Source organism: Schistocerca nitens, chromosome 5 (genome assembly GCF_023898315.1).
Source record: "Schistocerca nitens isolate TAMUIC-IGC-003100 chromosome 5, iqSchNite1.1, whole genome shotgun sequence".
In the NCBI taxonomy this organism is placed as follows: Eukaryota; Metazoa; Arthropoda; class Insecta; order Orthoptera; family Acrididae; genus Schistocerca; species Schistocerca nitens.
The window spans coordinates 451,661,774-451,684,367 of record NC_064618.1 but is presented as its reverse complement, the minus strand read 5'-3'; the positions used below and the strand labels follow the sequence as shown (position 1 = coordinate 451,684,367).

The 22,594-nt window shown below is 38.7% G+C and overlaps 1 protein-coding gene across 1 annotated transcript in view; it reads left to right on the top strand.

Annotated features, from left to right (window-relative positions):
- Nucleotides 1–4,387: 4,387 nt before the first annotated feature.
- Nucleotides 4,388–22,594, top strand: part of LOC126259289 (gamma-soluble NSF attachment protein-like) — a 165,510-nt gene continuing 147,303 nt past the window's right edge. The window contains exons 1-5 of the mRNA XM_049955937.1: nt 4,388–4,626; nt 6,759–6,826; nt 6,914–6,998; nt 8,014–8,031; nt 17,596–17,803. Coding sequence (XP_049811894.1) covers nt 4,568–4,626; nt 6,759–6,826; nt 6,914–6,998; nt 8,014–8,031; nt 17,596–17,803 — 438 coding nt within the window. The 5' untranslated portion in view covers nt 4,388–4,567. The remainder of the gene's footprint in view (nt 4,627–6,758; nt 6,827–6,913; nt 6,999–8,013; nt 8,032–17,595; nt 17,804–22,594) is intronic.

Genomic DNA, 22,594 nt, shown 5'->3' with positions numbered 1-22,594 from the left:
GCAACAGTCCATGTTGAACTGGTGAAAGTATACACAACAGTGCGACATCACATGGTATAGTGGTTAGTTGGCACAAATGCTTCCAGTAAAGTCAGCGAAGTCCGAATGATGATGAACAAAGTGACACATCATCTCTGGGAAGAACGCATAATGCCAATAGAAGTGGATACCCTGATGCTCAAAGAACAGCGTACCACATACAATGTGAAAGAGGAAAAGTGAAAAACAGTTTTCGAGATGCTGCTTGATATTTTCAACATGTGAAAGTTGACAGTCACTAATTTCTGCGACTGCAGACATCCATTCAAAACGAACACCAAACTGAGGTAGCAGCAGCTGTGTCAGGCCAGTCCAAAGTCCTGAAAGTGAAAAACAGTTTTCGAGATGCTGCTTGATATTTTCAACATGTGAAAGTTGACAGTCACTAGTTTCTGCGACTTCAGACATCCATTCAAAACGAACACCAAACTGAGGTAGCAGCAGCTGTGTCAGGCCAGTCCAAAGTCCTGAATGTGTCACTACATCCCTGAGACAAAGGAATGAAGCAAGCTTTGAAAACATATAGATTCACCACTTCCGAAAGAAGTAAAGCCTAACCATTATCAGACAAGGAGATACTGGAGTGTTTTCTGGGATTGCCATCGTTTGATGCTAACAGATTATTCTTGTGATGAGCAAATCACCACAGGAGCATACTTCAGAAAGCATCTGATAACGTTACGATAGTCTGTCAATATGAAGCATTGCAGGAAGCTGTCTAACAGGCTGTTTTTGCTCCATATGACACAGTTACAGATGCTGTTTGTCTGGAGTACCAGTTTTTGCTTCATCGCCATTACTATTCTGATGTGTCACCTAAGACTTCTTCCTCTTTCCTCATTTGAACTAATCACTGTACGATAGTCATTTCCAAAATGATGGCAATATGACTTTCAGCATGGAACTACTCACTAACAGCAAAATGCAGACTGTTGCAACCAAGGTCTGTGTGGAGTCATTCACAGTCACCAATATTGGTGACTATAACCTGATATTTTCAAGGCGATAATTAAAAGTTAATGACCAGTTTCTGAATATAGTGAATGGGTAGTACTTCCTGATCCAAACAAATGCTACAAAGAAAACTTTCTAATTATTATGTATAACTGCCATACAAAATATCACTATTCAAATAATTTTCAACCTATGTTGTAATGTGCACAACACTGTACTGTCAGACATCATTTGCCAGTTTTTGTGTTATTTAGATTCCTTAATTAGAAAACTCTAACCTTAATGGTTTTTTACCATATGATATTGAATAATACCCAGAAAACTTTTATGTCAACTGGCTGATAGAGGAAGCCTATAGAATTATATTATCCTTCATAACTTACAGAATGAAAACAATGCAGAAAAAAAACTTAGGAAGTATCAGATATTCAGAGGAGGCATTTATGTCAGTAGCTATAGTGTTAAATTACCCTTTCAACGATGTATGTGTAACACATAGCTTTTATGTAACTGAAGAATATCTGAATTTCAAAAAGTAAAATTATTTACATGTACTGATAAAATGCGATTGTATTTACACATAAGTTTGTAAACAACAAAAATATAAGAAATTTTATTGGAGCTAGCTCTGGATGTGAATTGACACATCCATACAGTGTATATAATGAATGGATGAGTAAGTAAGTAATGGATGAGTAAAGAGATTTAATTGAATTGGACTGAGTCTGGATTTTGTCTACTGCTATTAGTTCTGTAGTTTCTTGGACATGTATTTCTGGCAATTTTCGGCACCTATGGCTGCTCAACTATGTCAGCAGTACTGACTTGCAGTGTGCTAGGTAGGCGGATATTTTTTTTACAGTGGTGTACGTTTATGACCTACTAACTTTCTCACAGCAGCTGCCCACTGGATAGCTGTCCAACTCCACAGCTCACCCCACCAACATCCCTCTGAGAGACTCGTGTCTGTAGATATAGCCACCAGGTGCATCCAGTACAGACACAACATTACATATTCTACGTTGTATTTCATAAATTACATATGCATGTATCATAAAAACTCACACTGACTGATACTTCCCCAATCTAGACAGAATTCCAACAGAAATCTTAATTATATAAACATGAATAAATGCTTTACTAACAGTCCAGCTGGAAAATATTGTGATCTGTGAAATGGTAATGTAGATGACCACCTAGTCAGAAGCACTTAACAACATATTGAGATGAATGCAATATCGAGCAGAATGGAAGTTATTGCCATTCCCATAGCAGGGATGGACTAATTGCCACTTCCTTTTAATGATTCATAAGGTTTCTTCTGGCTTTATCAAGAGTCTTCGAATGAGCCTGTCTCTTACGTCTGCAGTGCCACATTAAAGAAAAACACTTCCTGTCTCATATAAAATTCAGCTTTTAATATAGTCTATGCTATGAAACGTCAGCTTTTATACCGAAAGGAATAGAGGCCATTGAGGTACAATTAAACGGCCTCCAAGATCACCAGACCTTACATCAATGGTTTGGATGAAGTCTGAAATGTACAAATGAAAGGTGAATAAGCGAAATGAACAGCTTGCTCGCATGATGGACGGTGCTGCCCTCATTAGGGAACATGCAGAGACTCTCAGATTAGCAATGCAACATATTATCTCAAGAGGGCAGATATGTGGTATAGTTGGTTTTTGGGATATCCAAATATTTATTGTGGTGTGTTGCGGCTTATGGACGGTCAACATCGAGGTCATTAGCGTATTTATTGTGCACTGTACAACAGCTGTAATGTGATGTGTACAGTAACACTTAGAGGTAAATGTGACAACGATACATATTTTACAGTTACCATCTTGTAAAACACTTGTTGCAACATTTACTTACTATTGTACATGTGTAAAACTGACAATGTATCAAATCATACAGAAAATAAAGAAAAATATTAATTGAATGTATTCCATCTTGGATATCATTCAGAAAAGGGCGTATGTTCAAATGAAATTTCACGCTTCAAATGATCGTTCGTGTCAGGTTTCTGAATACTGACCATTTCTCCTGGGACACTCTGCGTAAACTCTGTCTGAATGAAATTTATATCAGTATCACAAACTTCGTTATTGGATACTCTTAGGTGTTTCTCGGGTGACAGAATGCCACTTATTCTCGAAGACTGGCGTATCACTAGCAAGGTGCAAGCGGAAAAAGTAAAAAACGGTTTTTGACATGCTGCTTGACATTTTGAAGACGTGAAAGATCGCCACTTGCTAGTTTCCGCGACTACAGACAGTCATTTAAAAAGGACATCGAATTAAGGTAGCAACAGCTGTGTTAGACCAGCCCAGAGTGCTGAATGCGTCACTACATCCTGAAACAAAGGAATGAAGGAAGTTTTGAAAACATATGGATTCATCACTGCCGAAAGAAGCAAAAACTAAACCATCATCAGGCAAGGGGATACTAAGCGTTTCCTAGGACTGCCATAGTCTGATGCTAACAGATTATTCTTGTGAGGAGCAGTATACTTCAGAAATCACCTGATAACGTTAAGGAAGGCTGTCAATGTGAAGCATTGCGTTATATAATATAATCGTACACACATACACACACACACACATATTACTATCACCTTTCAGGCATGCATCCAAGACAGTACTACTTCTTCTTCAGTATTTCGGCTGACAAATGCACAGCCATCTTGAAGCTGACCCGGTGACATAATCGAAACCAAATGACACAGTACTGTGGTGCAAATGTGCATACACTTACACCATATGTGTCATGCAATTTTTATTCTGTCACCAATTCACTTTGAATATGGCTGTATAGTTGTCAGCCGAAATATCGGAAGAAAGAATGATTGTCCTTTTATACCGAAAGCATGTTCGAAAGGTAATGCAATAAAATATATGTTATTTGGCACATAAAATGTTGGTTGCGCTGGTAAGCTGATCTGTAACGAAGTCTAACATCTAGCTTAGGTTGAAAGGTGAACCGATGAATGTTTATGCCAAATAATTGTTGTGATAACAGATTGACTATAGCGTAGCCTAATATTTACTTTCGATTCTTATTTACACTCACTATAGGCTAGCACATTTAATGGTTTTTCAGGATAGTAACTAAAACTGCAAGATAGATTCATATATTAGAGAATGTGCACGTCTCTGACAAGTGTTCTGACACATACTTTGAACATTTAGAGCAAATAAACTACGAAAAATACAAGCTGGATCCATTGAGTATCTTTTACCAGAACTAATAATGTGAATAAGATTTCAAAATGGGGATTAAGGTCTGTAATGATAATAAAAGGTATTGATAGAAATTACGAAAATAGTTATCGATCACAGTCTACTTCCTGTGGAAAGTCACAGGAAAATCTTTGTGCGAATATGTTTGACAGGCAATTGTCACTGCTTCACAGTTGTCAGTGTCGTCTGCATTGAATTTGATATTATTTATGTTTATAGTTGTGCGACTTAGTATTAATAAAGAATTTGATTTTGTTGTCTTCCTGGTTCTACGTAACTTTTCTTCTTAATTCGTCAGTTTGTTTCTTGCCAGCTGTCACACTACAGCAATGACAAGCAGCAAGAAAATAGAGGAAGGGTTGGATCATATTAAATGTGCGGAAAAAAGGTCAGTTAAATAACCGTTAGCAATGTAATTTATACAGGTATCAAGAAATACGAAACAGTGAAACGGCACCTAATTCTAATTGAATTTTTTATTTCGGGTTGTATAGTAGCGGATTGCTAGGTGTGCAATGAATTTGTGCGTGCTATGTAATGCTATACTGTATTTCATGCAATGTGCAACGCAAAATTTTATCTAGTGCGATTTATATTGAATATAAACCGCAGAAAAAAGTTGTGTGGTTATATTTACCATACTTTGCCACAACGTTCTTATACTATTAAGCAGTTCTTATGAATACCATATTAGATTATAAGGAAGGCGAACGAGATAGTATTCGCTTTTACGATTTCCATTCTTGCAGTAGTTTATTCATCCAGAGACAATTTACATAGCATTTTGTTAAAAAAATACATGATGTACAAAAATAAACTAAGAGTATATACACACATCCACACATGCACATAAAAGGATGTACAGTATCCTACAAATACAAGGGTGCACAGTTGTTGGATAGCTTAAAAGATAATACGTAGATGTTCAAATAATTCTCCAAAGTACGGGTAATCTGGTGGATTTATTTTAGTTTCTTGTCAAATAATAACAACGTAACTGCATAGTGACAGGTAGCAAGAGACGACTTCAAGTATCAAACCCACAATAATCGCATTCGTGGTATAGTGCTCATCAAACTGAATGTTGTTCCCGATCGTAGATGTCGATTTTTGTGGTTGGTTCAGTTGTCAGTAGCAGAATGGTTTAGGATAGCGCGTAACTTACCAGTTTCTTCCAGAGGTAACGAGTGTGTACTTTAGTCTGAATGAAAGCATCCCTTGCCCTCTTAGAGTTCCCAAAGAATTGTCGATTGTTAAGATATTTATCCACCAATAGCAAAATCACTTGCTGTATACTGTTTTATTACCTTTTTTACGCGTTATTCATTCCAAGCGTTATTTACTGACGAACTTCTATGAACATATGTTACATTAACTTGTGCAGTTCACTTCCCATGCTGCCAACAATTAGCAGTAAAATGGTAAAATGATATGGCCTCTTTACTTTCTTAAGAGTTAATCTAGTAAAGTTTTTCTTTTCTTGTTTTTTTCTTCTTTGTCGGACGACTTTGTATTCTTTGTGAAGTATTTAGGTATGTACGGTAGTTTCAGTGCTCAGTCATTACGAATTTGTTTGGCTACCATTTTTAATTTTATTCTGTGATACCGTTTCAGTTTCACGTGTAGTGAACATACTGCATTACATCTGTCAATATGTACCTCTAAAATATTTTTATGTCAAATGGGTATAGTTAAACTCTTTTATCCATCCTGCAAATTGCTTATGCATTCATAAATTTTTTTATGTTTGTGTTCCCATCTTCCTTTCCATGTAGTTTGATAAACTACAAATACATGTCATTTTATTCTCTAAAACTGTGCTTATCATAATTAGTTGGCCACTGGTACCGTTCAAGTTTACAACAGCTAAGACTGTTTTTAGTCAGGTGATAAATTGTTTTTCAGTCTGAATATTAGTTTTGGGTGATCTGACAATCTCCATGACATTAAGTCATACTTTTCTGATCACTATTAAGTGATTAAGTAATTTAGATGTCGCTGATCTATTGTAGAAAGTGACCTCTTTCTGTTCTGCAGTGTTGGCAACCTTTGTTTACACAAAGCTAATGTGAAATATGACTAACTTCATTGATTAAAGTGTTGTATTCATGGCTTATAGGCCACTGATCTTTAGTTGTAGTGCTGCACTGAGTTGAATCCATAAAATAGTTGATTTTCTGCAGGTGTCATTGTTATGAAATCGTTCAGTCACTCCCTGAGCAAAGTGACAATGGACTAACATTCAGAGGATAGTGCCTAAAGTCCTCATCTAACTATCTAGTTTTTGTGGTTTTTACAAATCACTTAACACAAGTATGAGGCTGCCTGCCTGGTTTCTCTGAAGTGACGATGGCTGGTTTATTTCTCTTTCCTTCGACAGTTTGTGCACTGCCTCTAATGACTTCGTTGTAGACAGTACATTTCCTTCTTCCAGTCTCTGGATAATGATCGTGGCTGTCACTATCAAACAAGAATAAACAAAGTTATCTGACTGGCTGCTAATCTTTAATCTTTTTTCAGTCTGAAGACATCACTATTGAAGTGGAGGCCAGATTATGATTCAGCAGCAGATGAATACCAAAAAGCAGGTTAAAAAAATATTTTTTCAGTTACCGTAGTGTTCGACTCATTGTAAAAGTTCAGAGAGTTGTGAATTAATGACTTTTTTTTTCCAGCAACGTGTTTCAAAAATGCTAAATCATATGAGCAATGCAAGGATTGTTTAATGAAGGCTGCAGACTGTCATCGGCAAAATAGAGCGTATCCTTTAAATGCCTTTCAGTTTTCTTACTGCAGTGAAACATACAATGTAATGTAATGTAGTAATAAAGTTATCCTAAGTGTTTCAGTCGAGGTGCAACCTGTAACAAATAATTTTGTGTAATAAAAGTTTATTCCAAAATAAATTATGATTCCTTTAAAAAGTTTAATGTTAATGCAGAGATTGCACATCATTAAATTTAGCTGTGCAGTATTAAAAACATTAATGAAATAAAATGTAATTATTCTATCAGAAGATAATTAAGACAAGTTAACTGCAATATTTTATCAGTACCATTATGCGATAAAATTAATTGTACCATGTTTAGAAAAATCCACTTTAAATTAGAAAGCAGTTGGTACTTGCAGTAGCCACTTTTTGTAGGTCTATACTTACACAAATATTAAAATTTGATGATAGTTCTGATAACTGCATTATGAAACTCTGCAAAGGAATTTATTTGTGATAAAAATAGACGCTGAAGTACAGAATAATATTCAAACTATATGTATGCATCAATGTGAATTATGTTAACAGATATTGCAAATTACCATATGCTTAATTGTTAATGCATATGCAGCTGGTAAATATTTATTCTGAGACTCTCGGTGAGAAGGGCTGTTAATTTGCTGTGTTAATGATTACAGAAGGAATGCAGAACAGTATTTCTCCTTCCTATTTGTTTCATGAGTTTCAAACACATAATTTTTTTAATATATATATTCTTGTATTTCGTTTGTAAATTTGGATATTCTCATTGAACTGATTTTCATATAGAGAATTGTTATTTGTGGTGCAATTGTGAGGTTATGGGTAATTTTCAGGATTATCATTATTCAATTGTGCATTCAGCACAAATGACGAAATCAATTTTTTTAATTTTGTTAGTGATTTTGTTGTGTTTGATAACATCATGAATCCATTAATATTCACAAAATACCAACATTACACAAAATAGTACATATTCTTTGTATTCTGTGTTGTAAGCTGATAATTTCCTTAACTTCAGATAAGGCTTTTCCATTCTGCCAAGTGAGTATGATCTTACTTCTACTTTATGTAATTCTAAATAGGCTTAGTATGTAATGGTTAAGTTATTATGGCTTCAATAAGTGAAATTTTAATCTAGCTTTCTTTTATTAGGCCATTGGAAAATATAATCTAATGTGATTACCAATGAAAAGTGTCAAATATTACTTGTTGAGGAAATAATGAATTATTTGTTTATTCTGTTTACTGTAATACTCACTTCCTACAGCTGTATGTAATGTTGTTTATTAATTGCTATAAGATTTCTGAGTGCTCAGTTTTTCATCAGTAAGAACACGTGGTGACCAACTACATACAGTGTTGCTGCAAGGTATTTAGATTCCATGGTTGTGGATTATTATTAAGTGTGGCTGTACCATAATTGGAAACAGCAGCTACAATGTCAATTCAAACACCATTTGTGCCTCATGAAGGCTTGAACACATAAAAATCAGTAGTGTTTAATATACAAAATTGAAGACAAAATAGTCCATGCGTGTATGGCTTCATGGCAGTGTCTAACAGGCATAATATTTGGTCAAGTGACCATGTTGCCTTCATCAGGTGTACTGATGAGCAGATTGCCCTGAAGCTGGAGCATATCTCTTCCACCACCCACCAACCTAGTATTCGGTGTGTGGTACACGTACAGCCCCAGTGATACCATTATCAAACAAATTCTCAACACTAGTAGCGGATTGTGGTAACACAACAGACATAAACAAACCAGAAATTAATCACAAAACTCCCACTAAAGAACCAAAAAAGGACTTGCCAACCTTAAGATGCACCGAAGGGATCCTTCTGTATGCTGACAGTCATGGAAAAGATCTATCCAAATGTATGCCTTCAAAGCATTCAGTTTTCGCGAAAATCAAGCCTGGTGCAATGTTATATGCAGTGGTGGAGAGTATTAGAACAGAAACAAGCCAATTGAACAAAGGCGCTCATGTTGTGATTATTGACGGCAGCAACGATGTATACAAAAAAGAAAGCAAGACAGCCCTGTGATGTTTCCGTAACATATTACCAAAACTATTTCAAATGAACATTGTCATCACAAACGTGCCAGTGTGACATGATTTACCACTGTGGTCATGTGTAAACAAAGGGATTTGACACTACAATTCCGAGCTAAAGAAACTGTGTGATAAATTTAGCAATGTACATTTGATAGACTTAAGTAAGATGAGTAGTGATGAACACACACAACATGGATTCTACTTAAACAGGAAAGGGAAGGCCAAGCTAGTTTCCCACATAAGCAAACTGTGTGAGAAAGACGGTAAGGGGAAAGCTCCAATTACTCTGGGCTACAACCACGAGACTTTTTTAGAATAAAGGACCATAATAATAGTTTTCAGGGATGTATTTCGGATATGACTGAGTCCCGTTCATGCAAAGAAAAGCCAGGCTGTGAAATAAGTGATCAGTCATTGCAGGTCAGTTCTAAAAAGCCAGTGTATGCAAAATGTCATAAAAAGTGTAACTCAAACAGTTTTGATTCATTTAAGATGGTAAATAAACAAGAAGGGATAACACCCTTAAAGTCAGTGCACTTAAATGAGCAATATCTCAGAAACAAACTAGACATTCTACAAATATTCATAGAGGAGCACTTGTCACATGTACTAGTAATAACGGAACATTGGCTAAAATGCAGTAAAATAATATAGATTAGAAGGTTACATACTAGCAAATAGTTACTGTAGGCAAAACAATAAAGGTGGTGGTATGGCAGTTTATGTTCATAAGGATATAGAAGAATGAAATTTTCACTCTACAGCAAAGTGTGCGCTGATATGAAACTTCCTGGCAGATTAAAACTGTGTGCTGGACAGAGACTTGAACTTAGGGTCTTTGCATTTCACGGACAAGTGCTCTATCAACTGATAGAGAGCACATGCCCATGAAATGCAAAGGTCCCGAGTTTGAGTTTCGGTCCGGCACACAGTTTTGATCTGCCAGGAAGTTTCATATCAGCGCACACTCTGCTCTAGAGTGAAAATTTCATTCTAGAAACATCCCCCAGGCCATGGCTAAGCCATGTCTGCGCAATATCCTTTCTTTCAGGAGTGCTATTTCTGCAAGGTTCGTAGGAGAGCTTCTGTAAAGTTTGGAAGGTAGGAGACGAGGTACTGGCAGAAGTAAAGCTGTGAGGACGGGGCGTGAGTTGTGCTTGGGTAGCTCAGTTGATACAGCATTTGCCCGCGAAATGCAAAGGTCCCGAGTTCGAGTCTCGGTCCGGCACACAGTTTTAATTTGCCAGGAAGTTTCAAGGATATAGAAGCTAAAAAAAAATTTCTTTCTCGAACACCACACCAAAGAAGGATCAATTGAAATGACAGGTATTGTACTCCACAGTAATGATTTTAAGTTACCAAAGCATAAAGTGATGGGAGTATATAGGCCACCAAATGCTGATCTAATGCTGTTTATGGATAAACTTAGTAGTATTGTTGGTCAGGCCGGTTCTAATGGCCTTACTATATTAGGTGATTGATGCAAACTCAAATAGTATAGTAAACTTGAAACTCAGTGATGTGCTGACCTCATACAATCTTGTAAATATAGTGAACTCTGACACCAGAGTGATGGACACATGTTCCACTAGAATAGATTATGCTATAATCAACAAAGGTGTTATAGATAAGGTAAATTACAATAACTTAGATTTTCTTTATTCTGACCACTTCTGTCAGGTGATAGAATACAAAAATTCAGTTGTGCCTAAAATAACAAAAATTGTTCCACAGAAACGAATGCTGAATACCTCAAATATTGATGCTCTTAAAGACAAACTAGCGAATGAGAAATGGGATTCTGTGTACCAGGTAAAAGGGTTGGATGAGAAATGGATTGAATTCTACTCAACCCTACTGCATCATTATGAATATAGTTGTCCAGTCAGAGAAATCCAGACGGTAGTTAAACCCTGTCAAAATGGATGTAATCCTAGACTAAAACTCCCAACAAATCTGATTAGGCTCAGGCAGCAAGTTCATGATCTAAACCAGCTTTATAAAGCTACTACTATGCAGGTTTTGAAGGAAAAATACAATAGGGCCAAGCAAACTTTTAAAACTGAAATTGTTAACCTAAGGAAGCAGATTAACAGCAAAACAATAGAACAGTCTGAGAACATAAGCAAAGCATCTAGGAAGCTGATTGACAAATACCGAAAAGGTCCCAACAAGATGAACATGGAACCACAGCATATGACATGATGGTAACATTATAAAAAAACCCATAAACTCTATGTAATATTTTTAATAATTACTACATTTCTGGTAAACAACGACATGATGGTAACATTATAAAAAAACCCCATAAACTCTATGTAATATTTTTAATAATTACTACATTTCTGGTGAACAATCAACCCATATTATAGATTCACAGGTAGAGACCCAATGCCATCTCACCCAGTGTACCAAATTTGAATTTGTGGAAGTGAATAAGCAGGAGGTTCGCAGGGCAATATACATGCTAAAGAAAAAAATTTCATCTGGATGGGATGGCGTATCCAGTGCTATTACTAAAGCGTGCTTAAAAGAAATCTCTAAATCTCTTACTCGCCTGATTAATTACAGCATTAGAGACTACATGTATCCAACGATTCTAAAAATGAGTGTAGTGAAACCAGTGTATAAAAAAGGAAGTAAGGAAGATGTCTCCAACTATAGACCAATATCATTAATTCCCACTTTTAGCAAGATATTCGAAAGCATTATCCTTTCTCAGCTACAGGGTGTTTCAAAAATGACCGGTATATTTGAAACGGCAATAAAAACTAAACGAGCAGCGATAGAAATACACCGTTTGTTGCAATATGCTTGGGACAACATTACATTTTCAGGCAGACAAACTTTCGAAATTACAGTAGTTACAATTTTCAACAACAGATGGTGCTGCGGTCTGGGACACTCTATAGTACGATATTTTCCACATATCCACCATGCGTAGCAATAATATGGCGTAGTCTCTGAATGAAATTACCCGAAACCTTTGACAACGTGTCTGGCAAAATGGCTTCACATGCAGATGAGATGTACTGCTTCAGCTGTTCAATTGTTTCTGGATTCAGGCGGTACACCTGGTCTTTCAAGTGTCCCCACAGAAAGAAGTCACAGGGGTTCATGTCTGGCGAATAGGGAGGCCAATCCACGCCGCCTCCTGTATGTTTCGGATAGCCCAAAGCAATCACACGATCATCGAAATATTCATTCAGGAAAGTAAAGACGTCGGCCGTGCGATGTGGCCGGGCACCATCTTGCATAAACCACGAGGTGTTCGCAGTGTCGTCTAAGGCAGTTTGTACCGCCACAAATTCACGAACAATGTCCAGATAGCGTGATGCAGTAATCATTTCGGATCTGAAAAATGGGCCAATGATTCCTTTGGAAGAAATGGCGGCCCAGACCAGTACTTTTTGAGGATGCAGGGACGATGGGACTGCAACATGGGGCTTTTCGGTCCCCATATGCGCCAGATCTGTTTATTGACGAAGCCATCCAGGTAAAAATAAGCTTCGTCAGTAAACCAAATGCTGCCCACATGCATATCGCCGTCATCAATCCTGTGCACTATATCGTTAGCGAATGTCTCTCGTGCAGCAATGGTAGCGGCGCTGAGGGGTTGCCGCGTTTGAATTTTGTATGGATAGAGGTGTAAACTCTGGCGCATGAGACGATACGTGGACGTTGGCGTCATTTGGACCGCAGCTGCAACACGGCGAACAGAAACCCGAGGCCGCTGTTGGATCACCTGCTGCACTAGCTGCGCGTTGCCCTCTGTGGTTGCCATACGCGGTCGCCCTACCTTTCCAGCACGTTCATCCATCACGTTCCCAGTCTGTTGAAATTTTTCAAACAGATCCTTTATTGTATCGCTTTTCGGTCCTTTGGTTACATTAAACCTCCGTTGAAAACTTCGTCTTGTTGCAACAACACTGTGTTCTAGGCGGTGGAATTCCAACACCAGAAAAATCCTCTGTTCTAAGGAATAAACCATGTTGTCTACAGCACACTTGCATGTTGTGAACAGCACACGCTTACAGCAGAAAGATGACGTACAGAATGGCGCACCCACAGACTGCGTTGTCTTCTATATCTTTCACATCACTTGCAGCGCCATCTGTTGTTGAAAATTGTAACTACTGTAATTTCGAAAGTTTGTCCGCCTGAAAATGTACTGTTGTCCCAAGCATATTGCAACAAACGGTGTATTTCTATCGCTGCTCATTTAGTTTTTATTGCCGTTTCAAATATACCGGTCATTTTTGAAACACCCTGTAAGTGCCTTTTTCGCAAAACATAAACTGCTTGTAGATTCGCAGCGTGGCTTCAGAAAAGAGCTAAGTACAACCACAGCAGTTACACAGTTCATCCATGAAGTTTATTGTCTGTTGGACCAGAAGATGCAGACTGCAGGTATATTTTTGGACCTGAGAAGAGCATTTGATACGGTAAACCATAGGGTACTTCTTAAAAGGCTAAAATCTTATAGTATTGGGGATCAAGCCACATACCTGCTGAATCATAAGCAAAGCACTAAATTGTCGTACAAACTTCATAATAAAATCATGAACTCCCAGTCCACCAGTGAACCTGTATTGCAAGGTGTACCACAGGGCTCAATCCTTGGACTCTTTGTCTTCCTTTTATAACGACATTGCACAACCCATTAACTCCGATATTGTAAGCTATGCAGATGACACATCAATCTTATTCTATGGGAGTGAATCTAATGAGCTAGAATCTCTTGCTACTAGTGGTGTAACAGAAGTAACAAAATAATTCAATAATCAGGGACTCAAGGTGAATGTCACCAAATCTCAACTACTGACGTTTAAAATAGGCAGGTCTCACCACAACAATATGAATAGTGTGTGTAATATCTCTGCAACAGAAAATGGTAACTGTAAATTCCTGGGTGTGTATGTTGAGGAAAATTTGCGGTGGATGTACCACATTAATTTCGTATGCGGAAAAGTCAGTAGTGCCATATATCTCCTCAGCCAGCTCGCAAAGATAGTTCCTAGCCAAGCACTGAAATTAGTATATTATGGAACACTTTACTCCTTTCTCAATTACAGAATTGAACAATGGGACTGTGCAGCTGATGTACATTTAGAAATAATAATACTACTACTACTACTACTACTACTACTACTACAGAAAAGAGCAATAAGACATTTACATGGGATTCTCTGTACATCTTCAAAATAGTTGTCTTTTTTATAAGTCAACCAACTATCAAGGGCAGTGATGTACATGATCACAACACTAGGACAAAGTGTACCTATTTCCGTAACAAAACAACATAAAAAATGACTGATAGTCCATATATCAGTGGTTTGATGTGGTATAACAAGCGACCAAACTCTCTAAGAACGTACACGGGAAATGTTTTTAAAACAAAATTAAAATCTTTTCTAATAGAAAAATGTTTATATTCTTTCAACGAATTTTAAGATAGTGATTGTTACACGAAGCATTAGCATATCAGTTGTAATGTGATAAATGTAAAAAATAGACAAGAAGCAACAGCTACAGAATATATTGTATTTTATAAATGTAAATATAACCATAGTATTAATTACGACGTTTGCAAAATCCATCATTACGATAGCTCCACACAAAGAAAATGTAAATAAATGAATAAAAAGGTATGGGCGTACATCCAGCAGGTCATCCTTTTTAGCATCAGCGTTGTCTCTCTTTACACCAGAGTGCCTTTACAAAAGTATTTGAAACTTATTGGCCAGAAATTTGACACTGATGCCACCAACCTTTTCAGGCATGACCTGACCTAGATTATTTTATTTGCTTGGTGATTACTGTGGGCAGATGACAGGAGTAGCCCTGAGGAGTACACTTTCATCAGTTTCCACCAACTTGTATATGGAACATTTTGCGGAGGAAGCCCTGAATCAGCTGAACGGAAACATACTTGTTTTTTCCAGATTGTTGATGACACCTTCATTATATGGCCACATGGAAGAGACAAGTGGATGGATAACCTCTTACATCTGAATTTCATACACTAGAATGTTGATTTTATCATGGAAGTTGAAGCAGATGCAGTGGTCACCTTTATGGATATCCTGGTAAAACAAGAAGCAGCAGCATGTTGGGCCACAGCATGTAGTATAGGAAGATGCACACTGTCCTAAATTTATGTGTGGACAGCTAGTACCAACTACCACCCAGCGCAGATGAATGGCATGTGCAAAATATTGGTACATAGGGCTCGCACCCTCTCCAACAATGGTGGGCTTAACCAAGAACTTGAACATCAGTGTTCTGGAAAAACAGCTGCACAGAGTGGCAGATCTGGAGAGCTCTGCGTCCTACACTGACTGTCGAAGTGGTGCAAACGGAACAGGAGCCTCAGTAGAATGAGGCCGTTGCATGTATTCCATTTTGTGGTATGTTACAGGGAAAGATAGCTCAAATTCTTTTGAAAAATATATCAGAGACTGTCTTCTGCCCACCAGTCGGAACACAGGCATTGTTTGGTAGTGCCAAGGATGTCAGACTACGGAAATCTAGGATCTATCTGATTCCCTGCCAATATGGTACTACCTATATGGGTCAGACTGTACATACTGTTGAAGATCATCAAGATTGCAACAGCCTAATAAGTCAGCACTTGTAGAATGTCTACGTCTAAATTCGTACTCTGCAAGTCCTCCAGGGATTCGTATTTGATTCCCAAAGTGTTCCCGTAATACTTGTGAGCTGTTTGAATGTACCAGAAACAAATCTAGCAGCCTGCTTCAATTGATTTAATATCTTCCTTTAATTTGACATTGCCTATCAGAATTATACAGAATGGGTTACAGCCATGCTAAGGTCCTGATACAGACATCTAACTTCTAGGACAGTGTTGTTAAAGAATCTGTCAAGATTCAAGTAAGGGAAGTGCTGATCAGTCGTGGTAGTAGTTACGTCCTTGGTAAAGGGAAGGAAATAACACGCAACTGTCTTCAGGGGCAAACAGAACAGCAGAGAGGCTGCCAGTGCAAATGTCAGATGGAACTACTTGGTAGCAGAAGGAGGAGGGAGGGATAAGATACATGACCTGCTCTGACAGTTCTGCTAGGCATTCAGTTCATCAGTGCATCCGATAATGGCAGTTTGGTCGCTAGGTGAAATATTGTGCCCATTGGACACTGATATCTGACCATTCATCTATAAACTGTTTCATCATGAATTATGCTAGGAGAAGTTGAAGAATCATAACATTAAATACAGTTGTGTGAAGTGGGTATCATAATTAAGAGAGTAAATATTTCATTATTCCCCACAAGTAGTGTATGTCAGCTGTCATTCCTGATTTTCCAGCTAGATGAAAGGTGTAATATTTTTAAATGCCACCACTGCTGCTGCTCTTTCTAATGAAGTGACTAATTCATGTGCATGTGAAGAGACAGAACATGTTGCAGATTTCTTTCCACCCTCCTCAACATTTTCAGTAACCTATGGCACCTCTTAGAACTATAATAACTGCAAGAGCCCTAATTAACTAGAGTCTGGATCAGGGCCAATGACACACATCAGTGTTTCTGTACTGCTCATAGGTGGGCAATGGTTTGAAGATGATGACTCCCTTGTGCACACTGCCAAACAGTGGCTCCAACAGGTTGGTCCAGAATTTTACCGTGCGGGTATACAGGCACTGGTTCCAAGATGGCGTAAGGCAGTTGAGAGGGATGGAAATTATGTGGAGAAATGAAAATATTGTTTCTAAAGGATGTATCTACACACTGTGAAACTTTCAAACATGTAGAATAAAAGATGGATTAGAAAAATTGGTGTGCATTGCTTTTGGAGTGACCCTCGTATATATAGTCTAGAATTGCTAATAAACCACCAGTAATGATTAGTGATGACTATCACCTACAGATACACACAAAGATTCACATAGGAATGCTGGAATTCAAAGATGTCACTGCTGTTCACACTGAATGTGTGTACAAATGGTGTGTTTTTGCATTATTCATGCAGATAGTTTGTGAAGTAGTTGTGGGATGGTAATGAAAAAACAGTTAAGAAGCATCTATTACAAACACTTGAGGGTGACACCCAAATATTAAGCACTAGCCAACTTAGCACAATGCATCACACAAGTGCTTCGAGATTTATACAGGAGGCTCAGAGTTGTCAACACCCTGCTTTGTTTATCAGTAATCTCCACAATTAGAAAAGTGAATTACATGCTGTGAATTCTATTGAGACAGAATCAGTTTCATATGCATTTTGTCATATATCTTGTTCTAGACTGTAGTCAATATTAAAATCACATGTTTGGTATGTCATTGTAGCTGCTAACTATTTCATGCTCACTTATGTTTTGCGAACTTTCTCGTTTGTTTCATTTCATTAAAAAGATTGGATTTACGTATTGATCTCAGATTTGTATTTGTACTATGCATAGAAAAATTCTATTGCTGTATGAGTTGGTTACAAAACTAATGAATATGATCTCAAAAATTATGAAAATTGATGTAACATAAGCACAGATGGACTATATTATTGAATAATTTTATTTTATAAATAGATGCATGGAACAAGCAATCCTCATCTGCAAAGAACTGGGAGATTTGCGAGAAGTGTCACAACTGGCACAACGTGCCTGCAGTCTTTACCAGCAGCACGGGTCACCAGATTCTGGGGCTGCTGCCCTTGATAAGGCTGCAAAGATGTTAGAAGCAACTCAGCCAGATCAGGCACTGCGTTTGTATCAGCAAGCAGCAGATGTTGTGATGGTATGGAATATTTTTGTGCAATAATTTTTTTCTTACTTGCACTGAAAATTCATTTCTTGGCGGCCTCTCACTGCATAGAAGAGTCCTCTGTTTTCATTAATTTGGTAACTTCTATTAAGAACTTTACGTGTTCTGATCAAAGGACACCACCAGTTTCATTATAAACTTGCAGTTACTGATAAATCAATTATGATTGTCAAATGTAGATTTCCAGCTTGTGGTTAAAATCTTAATGATTCTGAGATTAGATTTTATCATTCTCAGGCCTCATGCTGTGTTATTAATGGGTAAAGACCAACAGTGACAGGTCACATTACATTATAATACAATATTTAATTAAGTGATCAATATCATACAATTTGTATTGCATCAAAGTAGTATATCAATTCAACGTTTCCGTACTTTATTGTCCCAGGTGCCACAACATTTGTTTATGTGACTGACTTATCTTCCTAGCGGTTAAAGGCGCTGCAGTCTGGAACCGCAAGACCGCTACGGTCGCAGGTTCGAATCCTGCCTCGGGCATGGATGTTTGTGATGTCCTTAGGTTAGTTAGGTTTAACTAGTTCTAAGTTCTAGGGGACTAATGACCTCAGCAGTTGAGTCCCATAGTGCTCAGAGCCATTTGAACTTATCTTCCTAAATGGGCTTCAGAATTGTTTTCTGCTGATCCTACATTGAAGGAGAAAAATAATTTCTGTCATTAAACACTTTCCATTATATAGGCCAAGTCATTCCAAGGAAATATTGTGTTTTGAAGAATTTGGTGATGGCGCCACTAATTGTATGTCAAAATATGGCATAATTAGGACTGTGTGCATTTGCTTGGTATGCTGCTACATAATTATGATGTGGAAAGAATTTATTAAATGAGTGATTTTTTTATTTATTTTCTGTCCATATACATCAATTTTCAAAAATTGTCTTAGTTTTAGTTCACATATAACTTGAGATACAAGGTTGTATTAATTGTACTTATCTTACCACTGAAAGATATATGTATATATTGATATAAATAGTGAAGATCAGAAATTATCAGTTTTCTGTTACAAAAAATGAGGTCATGGCTGTATAAACTAACAGTTCTACAAGGAGACACTACAATTTGAAATACGACAAGTGGCTATAAAATAACAACACTATTGCAACTCTTCAGACTTTACCGACAATCTAATGACATTTTGGGTTGTCGGGTGCTCTGCCGGATATCAGCATCGTATCCCCCTGCAGGTCCGGGGGTTAGAATAGACCCAAGGTATCCCTGCCTGTCATAAGAGGTGACTAAAAGGAGTCGCACACTTTTTGGCCCTATAAGTTCAGGTCCCATTTTATGGTTTGACCTGCCAATTTCCAAATTCTACAGAAATGTGGACCAAATGCGGGAGGACACCTTACTTGGTGCATGAGTTATCCATAGTGCCCTTAGATTTGATCTCGTAAACCTCTTGTCGTGGCTTTGCATCTCCACTTGCAATTCAACTATTTGGGAGAGGACACTTTCTGGGGTATGTCATCTTCTTCCGTTGTCTCCTGTCCTCTTTCACCCCATTACAGTCTTGGATTTCTCTGCGCCCAATATCCAGCATGGTAGCCAGTCCGTTGTGGTGGGGCTGTCATGAACCCATGGGGTGGTAGCCCCCTGACAACACAGGGATCACATTGCTGATGATGATGCCTGAGTTGTAACCTCCCCACATATGTCAAGGAGTAGCTGCCTGTCTTCCTGGGGCATCAGGACTCCCTGCAATGGCCATCATGCCAGATGGCCTTTGCTGTGGCTGGGTGGCGCCCCCATGGGGAGAGCCCCTGATTGGAGTGGGTGGTATCAGGGCGGATGACCCGCAATGAAGTGGACTAAGTCATTTCGTGCTGGTGACTGTACGGCGCCAGTCCTCCCAGCAAGCTCCTAAAGAGAAGCGAGAGGGCAAGCAAACAAAGACGTGTGCTAAGTAAAAGGACCTTCTGGTGGCCCCCACGCCACCACTCCCTACCAATTCTGCACCTGTGGATGAGGTGGAGATCTTAGTGCCTCCTGAGGGCCTGGATCTCACTGATGCCTCATCCAGAATAGGAGTGGATACAAATATTCAGTCAGTGGTAGCAGGTGACCCTGAGGTGTAACCTGCCTCCTTGCATGCTTCATGCCTTCCCAGCCTCACGATAACGTCATCCCCAGTGGAATTGTTGGATTTTTTTTTCCACCACCTGACTGAGCTATGGCAACTGTTAAGCTTTACACCTGCTTTCTGCAGTGCCCTCCAGGAAACCTGGTTCCTGGCAATGCGGATCCCTGGCCTTTGTGAATATCAGGGATATTACAAGAACCATAGTGACTATACTAGAGTTTCAGGTGGAGTTTGTGTCTATGTCCTGAACTCAGTATGCAGTGAACCCGTGCCCCTTCAAACCCATCTTGAAGCTGTGACTGTCAGGATAAGGATGATGTAGAAAATAACTGTCTGCAACATATATCTTCCTCCAGATGGTGCAGTACCTCTGAACGCATTGGCTGCACTTATTCATCAATGCCCTAAACCTTTCCTACTTTTGGGAGATTTTAACGCCCCTAACCCCCATAACCCCCTGTGGATAGTGACCACCGTTTGCTGGTAATGTACCTAAGAGGGACTAAGGATAAAAAAGGGACAGAAAACCAGGAAAAACGTGTAAGGGTATGGAAGTTGAAGGAGGAAGAAAGCAGGCTACAGTACCTACAAGCAGTAAAGGGAAGCATCCCAAAGGATGAACCAAAAACGGTAGAAGAGCAATGGGGTAGATTCAAGGGAACATTAGTAAGTGTGACGGAAGCAATTTGTGGGAGGACAAGCAACAAAAAGAGATGGAAAGAAACACCCTGGTGGAATTATAAAATAAAGGATATAGTACAGAAGAAGAATAGAGCCTTTAGGGTATGGTTCCAGAAGAGAACAGTAGAGACAAGAGAAGAGTATCAGGCAAGAAACAAAGAAGCAAAAAGAGTGGTAGCGGAGCAAAGAAGAAAGTGGATTGAACAGTGGACCATAATGATGGAGGAGTATAGTGAAGGTTCAAAAAAGGTTTTATATGGGATGATTAAAAGTAAGAGGAAGCACGGTACGGCAGATTATGCTCGAATGGTGAACAAAAGTCAACAAGATATAGAGAATAAGGAGGAACTCAAGAATATGTGGAAGGAGTATTTTGAAGAACTCCTGAACCTGAATGGAGAACTGGATGAGGAGGAACAAACGGAGAAGAAAAAAAGAGGAGGAACACCAAATAGAAAAAGACCTTGCATAGGGAGAAGTGGAAGAGGCATTGGGCTAGATGAAGGGAGGGAAGTCACCAGGTCTGGAGGAGCTAAGTGTAGAGATAGTGAGAGCAGCAGGAGAGGTGAGAATACAATGGCTATATCGTGTAATGAAAATTGTGTGCAGACAGAAGGTGATCCCAGAAGACTGGAGGAAGGGAATAATTGTCCCGATCTTTAAGAAGGGAAATAGAAAAGAGTGCAAGAACTATCAGGGGATAGCATTGATGAGTCATTGTGCAAAGATTTTTGACAAAATTTTGGAAGCACACATTCGGGCAAAATTAAAAGGACGAATGAGAGAAGAGCAACATGGCTTCAGAACAGGATGGTCCACAGTGGATCTAGTTTTTGCTGTACGACAACTGCAGGAACAGCACTATGAACATGGAATAGATCTACTAATGACCTTCCTGGCCATTGAAAAGCATATGATAGTGTACGTAGAAGCAAAGTGTGGAAAGTCTTGGAGAACAGAGTAGTAGCAAAACGGATTATTTGGAGGATAAGGGAAATGTGCCAAGGAAGAGTGAGCTGTGTGAAAGTCGGAGGGGAGAGATTAGCTTGGATTGAAAAGAAGAATGGCTTGAGGCAGCGAAGTGCACTTTCACCATTAGTCTTCATTGTAGTGATGGATCATATAATGAGTACAGTAGCGCAAGTAATTGGTGAAAGGAAGATGAAAGCTATGGTGTTTGCAGATGATCTGATGATTTAGGGGAATAAGGAGGAGGAAGTACAAGAGCAGTTGGATGTATGGGAATGTACAGTACAAGAATATGGGATGGAATGTAGTATAAGTAGGAGTGAGATGATTATCACAACAAGAAAGAAGGAGAGAGGAACAACTGGAATAACAATTCGCAGGGAACGATTAAGGAGAATGGAGAGTTTCTAGTGTCTAGGAAGCCTGATACAGGAAGATTGAAAAAACAATATAGAAATAAACGAGCAGGGGAGAAAAGCAGAAGCATTTCGGAAGAGTGTCAGAAGCCTGATATGGAGCAAGGATGTACCGCAAATCAGCAAAAAGGTTATATACCGGTCATACTGTGTCCCAATCCTGACATATGCATCAGAAACCTGGGTTACAAAAGGAAGAGAGAAAAGCAAAGTACAACCTAGTGAGATGAAATTCTTGAGAAACAGTATTGGGGTGACAAAGATAGACACGTTAAGAAATGAAAGGATCAGAGAGTTAATGAAGGTGGAACCATTATAGGAGGAGATAGAGAAATCAAGGCTGAGATGGTTTAGAAACGTTAAAAGAATAGAGGAGAAGAGGATACCCAGGAGGATACACGAGATGAAACTGGAAGGAAAGAGACCAAGAGGAAGACTGAGAGACAGATGGCAGAAAGGAGAAGACCGGACCAAAGTGAAGACAGAAAGATGGTGGCAAGACAGAAGATGATGGAGAGACCTATGTTCCATGCAGACCTGGTCAGAGGCTGGAAACTGTCCTAGATGATGATGATGATGATGATGATGATGATGATGAT